Raw genomic sequence first — 5,439 nt, forward strand, 5'->3', positions numbered from 1 at the left:
TTTAGTGCAAGTTATCAGGCTCATTCTTATTATACTTCAGTGGCCAGGCTAGAACACTGGGCTTCTTCTCATCATATACGTTGTGAAGTGGGAATTCCTACCGGATGCTTCAGATTTATACATCCGGTAAAACATCTGGTACCTTGTTCAATGGTTTCCACTAGTTACCAAAGCCACAAAATCAAAATTGGTTTCGACATAAGGTTAGCAGTGTGGTTAAGGTTAAACCCACATTTCTGAGAAATTGTAGAAATAGGTTCCGTGTGGCTCAGTTGGTAGAGCATGGCGCTTGTAACGTCAGGGTTGTGCATTCGATTCCCACGGGGGAACCGTACAAAAATGTATGCATTCACTACGGTATATGAGTGTCTGCTAAATGAGGTAAAATGTACAAAAGAGGCGGGGTTTATGACTTTGTAGCTGTTGTAACTAGTGACGACCTTGTTCTATCTGTGGTGGAACGTTGCGGACACCAGAAAGTGCAGCGTTTTATGACGTCACAAAGGAAGCGAGAATTTCAAGAAAGTACAAAGTAATTGGCCTTTGCTATGTTGTTCTCATATACAAAGACTAGGCTACTAGCAGCTCAAAACAGTAGCTAGCTTGTTGGTTGCAACAGTAAGTAGAGTTTGCTGCCTGTAATATAATCCTATAACGAGCTATGCTTATGTCTTGAGCGGGTTGGGAGCAACATGAATGCTAATGTCATATTGAAGGGTTAGCTGACCACGTCACGAAAACGTTGCTTCAATGGGGCAGAACTCCTTGTGTTTTGATTCTGAATGTCCAACTAGCTAACAATGACTAGAAGCTGCCGTGTGGGGAATCGTTTCATATCGTTTTATTCGTTTCTTGATAGAATGTCGTTTTTTGAGGTGTTTTAACTGTTGCCACGTCATCTATGCTATAATGGCTAAATTATGCTAGCTAGCTAACCAACAACTGTAACGATGTATTTGAGAGACAGGTTCTCATTTTGCAGCAAATGTATTTATGTATTCAATAGACATTGAAGACGAAATATAGTTTTACATGTTATCAACAATTTAAGACACCCCGGTTTGTTTTGCCCTGGTTGTGTGCGCGTCGGTTTTGTTACTAAACAACCAACCCGTCTATAGGCCAATTATTACTGGTAGGTTGACTGTTAGAAACGTATGCAGTTACATTTATTGTTCATGCAGACCTGTGGTTTCTTCAATTACCCGATGATTGGTCAAATTGGATTGGTCATATTCACATGGTTAGCAGATGTTATTGCGAGTGTAGCGAAATCTAACAAGTAATCTCTAACAATTACAAAACAAAAGCCTAATACCCACACATGTAACTAAAGGAATGGAATAAGAATGTATACAAATATGGATGAGTAATGTCAGATCGGCATAGGCTAAGATGCAATAGATGAGTAATGCAAGATATGTAAACATTGTTAAAGTGGCATTATTAAAGTGACTAGTGTTCCATTTATTAAAGTGGCCAATGATTTCAATTCTGTATATAGGCAGCAGCCTCTCTGCGCTAGTGATGGCTGTTTAACAGTCTGATGGCCTTGAGATGGAAGCTGTTTTTCAGTCACGGTCCCAGCTTTGATACACCTGTACTGACCTCGCCTTCTGGATGATAGCGGGGTGAACAGGCAGTGGCTCGGGTGGTTCTTGTCCTTGATGATCTTTTTGGCCTTCCTGTGACTTATAATGTTGCATGGTTTATTAATATGATCACTGCTTGGTATAGCTCTCTAAGGGTGATGTTCAATAAAACCTGCTCTTTTCCCCACAGAATTCAAACGAAGAAGCACTCTAGTCAACAAGATGAAGAGCACACCTGGGGAAAAGCAACACAATAAAACCAAGCGGACTAAACACCATCCAGACCCCATCAAAACAGAGTGTGGAACACAGTCAGATGATGTTGACTGCAATAGAGAAGAACCAGACATTAGCCAATCACCCTACATTACTAAAGGGGTATGTGTCAGCTCCATCCAAATCAAAGAGGAACCAACAGACTTTGAACAGCAGGGAATGGGAGAGGAACAAAACCGTTCAGTTCCTTCCTTCCAGAAGAAGCACATCAAACATCAAAATACATCCAATCCAATGACCGGGTGTAGCAAGATATCAAGGAGTCCTATGGTGATGCTAACAAGATTGTCTAATGTAAGAAGAGTTAGTGGTCTTTCCCAACATGTGACAGTAACTAGACAATAGTATTTAGACTTTTGCTTCATGCATACTGTGGTTTCTTCGTCTTTCTAATCCATAAGGTGGTGGTTAAGACTCTTCTGCGAGACACTAAAGTGTGTTTGGTGAAGGAGGAAAACCCAGACGAGACAGATGGAGGTAGGGTATAGTTCATACATCCAGTCCACCCTCAACGCTGCATTAGAAATGGATGATGGGATTACTTGAACATCATTTGAACATTAATTTACCAAACTTTGAAATTAATATTGAGCAGAGATATTTACTCAAGCATTTTTTTGTTGAATGAGGAAATGTAGGAAATCATAACTATGTTCTGTTCCCTCTCAACTTTCTCTTTCTACCTTCTTTCCACTGCTCTGTCCCTCTTCCTCAATCTCTTCTCCTCAAATTTTTCCTTGTCCACACTGCACCATCTCCTTCACAGACTGTTACTTCCTGGAGAACCACATAAAGACCAAACACCAGAAGCAGTACCTGGCTTTGTTCAAAAGCTATGTCTCAACAAGTAAAACTGTGTATGCCCCAACACACAGCTGTCCCCACTGTAGCTGCATGTTCCATACCCCACGACAGCTACACGTCCACATCTGTCAGGCCCCCTCTCCCTATCTAAGGAAACTCCACCCCTGCCCCTATTGTGAACGCAGCTTCCAGTACATAGCCAGACTGCATACTCACTGCAAGGTTTGGCACAAAATGGTTGTTACTTTCATCGATGGATACCTCAGTTGCGCTGACTGTGGAAAGAGCTTCAGGAATTGCTGGGGATTGGGGCCTCACCAGTGTCACAAACCTGAGGACACTAAGCCTAAGGATGGCCCTATCTGTCTGAACATCGGCATGCCATGCTCAGAGTGTGGCAAAAGCTGCTCTAGTCCTCAGAATCTGCGCATTCACATGCGCACACACACCGGCGAGAAGCCTTATGTCTACAAGGAGTGTGGCAAGAGCTTCTCAGAAGCCAGCAGTCATTGCAAACACATGATGATACACTCAGGGGTCAAGCCATTCAAATGCCAAGACTGCGGAAAGGATTTTGCCCGGATGTGGCACCTCCGAGTTCACATGACCGTTCACTCTGGCGAGAAGCCTTTATCCTGCCCCAAATGTGACAGGCGGTTTGCATACAGTTATTCTTTGAAGCTTCACCTGCGCACACACTCAGGGGAGAAACCTTTCAAATGTACTGTGTGTGGTAAAGACTTTGCGGACAACGGTTATCTGAAGACGCATCTGAAGATCCACAACAATGAAAGGAACTACCATTGTGGGGTTTGTGGGCTGAAGTTCATAAACAGTGCAGCATTGAAAACCCACCAGCGCGCACACACTGGGGAGAGGCCTTTCCATTGCACAGTGTGTGACAAGACATTTTTCCGACACGCACACCTGAAGAACCACCAGCGCACTCACACAGGTGAGAAACCATACACCTGTACTGAGTGCAGCAAAAGCTTCACTCAGTCTGGAGATCTCACAAAACACATACGCACCCACACTGGAGAGAAGCCGTATGAATGTTCTGTCTGCCACGGCTGCCATACCTCTTCAGGGGATCTGGGCAAACACATGAGGATCCACAATAACTCACGGCCATATCACTGCCAGGAGTGTGACAAAAGCTTCCGCATGGTCGGTCACCTTAAAACTCACATGAGGACCCACACTGGGGAGAGACCGTACTCCTGCCCCCGCTGCCATCGTACTTTTGCTCGCGCCCACCACCTCTCTGGTCACCTGCCTAGATGTTGCTGGATGATTAGATTATTTATATACAGTCAACTCTTTTACTCTTGTAGTTATTTAATAAAGAACAGTGATGTACAGAAGATGGTTTTGTGCCCGACTGTGTTGTGTTAATAACAATAAATGGTAATGTCATTAAAGGCTGCTATAATCTGTGAAAGATGCCATGCCTGTTGTGTGGTTCTGGTGTTTTTTGTATGTTTTCTTTGAGCTGAAATAAGAGTCATATCACATACATTTCAGTCTCCCAGTTTTCTATTGGTAAACCATCATTGGCCTGCACTGGCTGGTTTTGATATTACAGTAAGTTGTACATTTCATATTACAATTTGAAAGCTTTTGAAGAGGATTGATTCACCAATTTAGTCTATTTGTTTCTGAAATCCCAGACCTAGGGCAACATTGTTAGTGTGGGAGTCAACCTGTCTGCCTATGGAGAATCAGGACAGTAAATAAAAGGGTATGCTCCATCTTCTTTACAACAGGTGCTTTAGCCTTACAATAACTATCTTCTTGCTATTACAATGACCACAATTCGTCCTTGATTAATAAGATTAGAGTCCAGAACTGGCATAGCGGCAAAAAATTGCTGATACAAAACTGATACTTTTGGCGAAAATTAATATTTATTTAAGATTACACACCAATCAACAGCCTCTATTTGTTTTTGCATATAATCGAGGGGCCTTTGTTTGATTGGTCAGGTACCGTGACGTTTTAACTGCAGAAAAGCAAAGCTTGTCTATTATGTTGACAAGATAGTCAAGTGACCGCTCAAGCAATGGAAATACATGTCCTCCCTCAATGAAGGAAGACAGGCGGGACCATTCTAGCCAATCAGGGGGCAGATAAACTTGGGCACAACAGGCAGTACTAAGTCGTTTTTCTCCTTGCTGCCGCAATGCCACGTGCAACCACTTATATCCGTACATTTGTAACAACCTAAACATTACGAAACTTATATTTGATTAAAAAAAGCCTCATGGAATTCGACACTCATAGACCTCCATACAACAAAACATTTATCTCGCGGATAGATTTTAATGAGAGTAAAGCCTCTCGCTTCGCCTCTTCCTCTGTAAGGAAACGCATAATTCTTCCGGAGTAGCGAAACTTTATTTTCTATTCGTGAGTATTTTTTACGAGAAACAAACTTGTTCCTCTCATGGTTAATATCTTTACAATCAGTATTTGGTGGGTGATATTTAGTCGTCAAGAGTAGTAAAGTCGCTTACATTATCTATAATCGAGCTAATCTTGCTAGCTAACGTTAGCTAACGTTAGCCAGGCGAAGAGAGTCCATTTCTGACCCAGAAAGATATGCAACCTAGCTAACTTAACTAACCTCCCAATTATATGGTAAAAATGTATGATGTTTTCAAATGCTCTCCTCTGCATGTTAAACCTATTATTTGCGACGGTACAGAAACTCGGTGCTACTGTCTCTGATAGTAGTATGTCCAGGTGACCGTTGTTGTCAAGG

General features: G+C 42.4%; 1 protein-coding gene across 3 annotated transcripts; it reads left to right on the forward strand.

Annotated features, from left to right (window-relative positions):
* Positions 1 to 401: 401 nt before the first annotated feature.
* On the forward strand, positions 402 to 4,116 carry LOC110510042 (uncharacterized). 3 transcript variants are annotated; one of them, XM_090226046.1, is made up of 4 exons: positions 402 to 532; positions 1,783 to 2,162; positions 2,270 to 2,345; positions 2,635 to 4,116. In XM_090226046.1, the coding sequence occupies exons 2-4, from the start codon at positions 1,815 to 1,817 to the stop codon at positions 4,068 to 4,070; spliced, it is 1,860 nt and encodes a 619-aa protein (XP_090082172.1). In that variant the 5' UTR covers positions 402 to 532; positions 1,783 to 1,814; the 3' UTR covers positions 4,071 to 4,116. The 3 variants fall into 3 exon arrangements, with proteins under 3 accessions (XP_090082172.1, XP_021447068.3, XP_090082171.1); XM_021591393.3 differs by having other exon boundaries at positions 420 to 618; XM_090226045.1 differs by having other exon boundaries at positions 482 to 1,135.
* Positions 4,117 to 5,439: the final 1,323 nt, after the last annotated feature.

Source organism: Oncorhynchus mykiss, chromosome 3, assembly GCF_057628025.1.
Source record: "Oncorhynchus mykiss isolate SJ-2025 chromosome 3, ASM5762802v1, whole genome shotgun sequence".
NCBI classification, from domain to species: domain Eukaryota; kingdom Metazoa; phylum Chordata; class Actinopteri; order Salmoniformes; family Salmonidae; genus Oncorhynchus; species Oncorhynchus mykiss.

Coding starts and splice junctions, on each gene's coding strand:
- LOC110510042 (XM_090226046.1), top strand. CDS start 1,815: ATGAAGAGCACACCTGGGGAAAAGCAACACAATAAAACCAAGCGGACT. Junction 2,163..2,269: donor TGCTAACAAGATTGTCTAAT/GTAAGAAGAGTT, acceptor CTAATCCATAAG/GTGGTGGTTAAGACTCTTCT. Junction 2,346..2,634: donor CCCAGACGAGACAGATGGAG/GTAGGGTATAGT, acceptor TCTCCTTCACAG/ACTGTTACTTCCTGGAGAAC.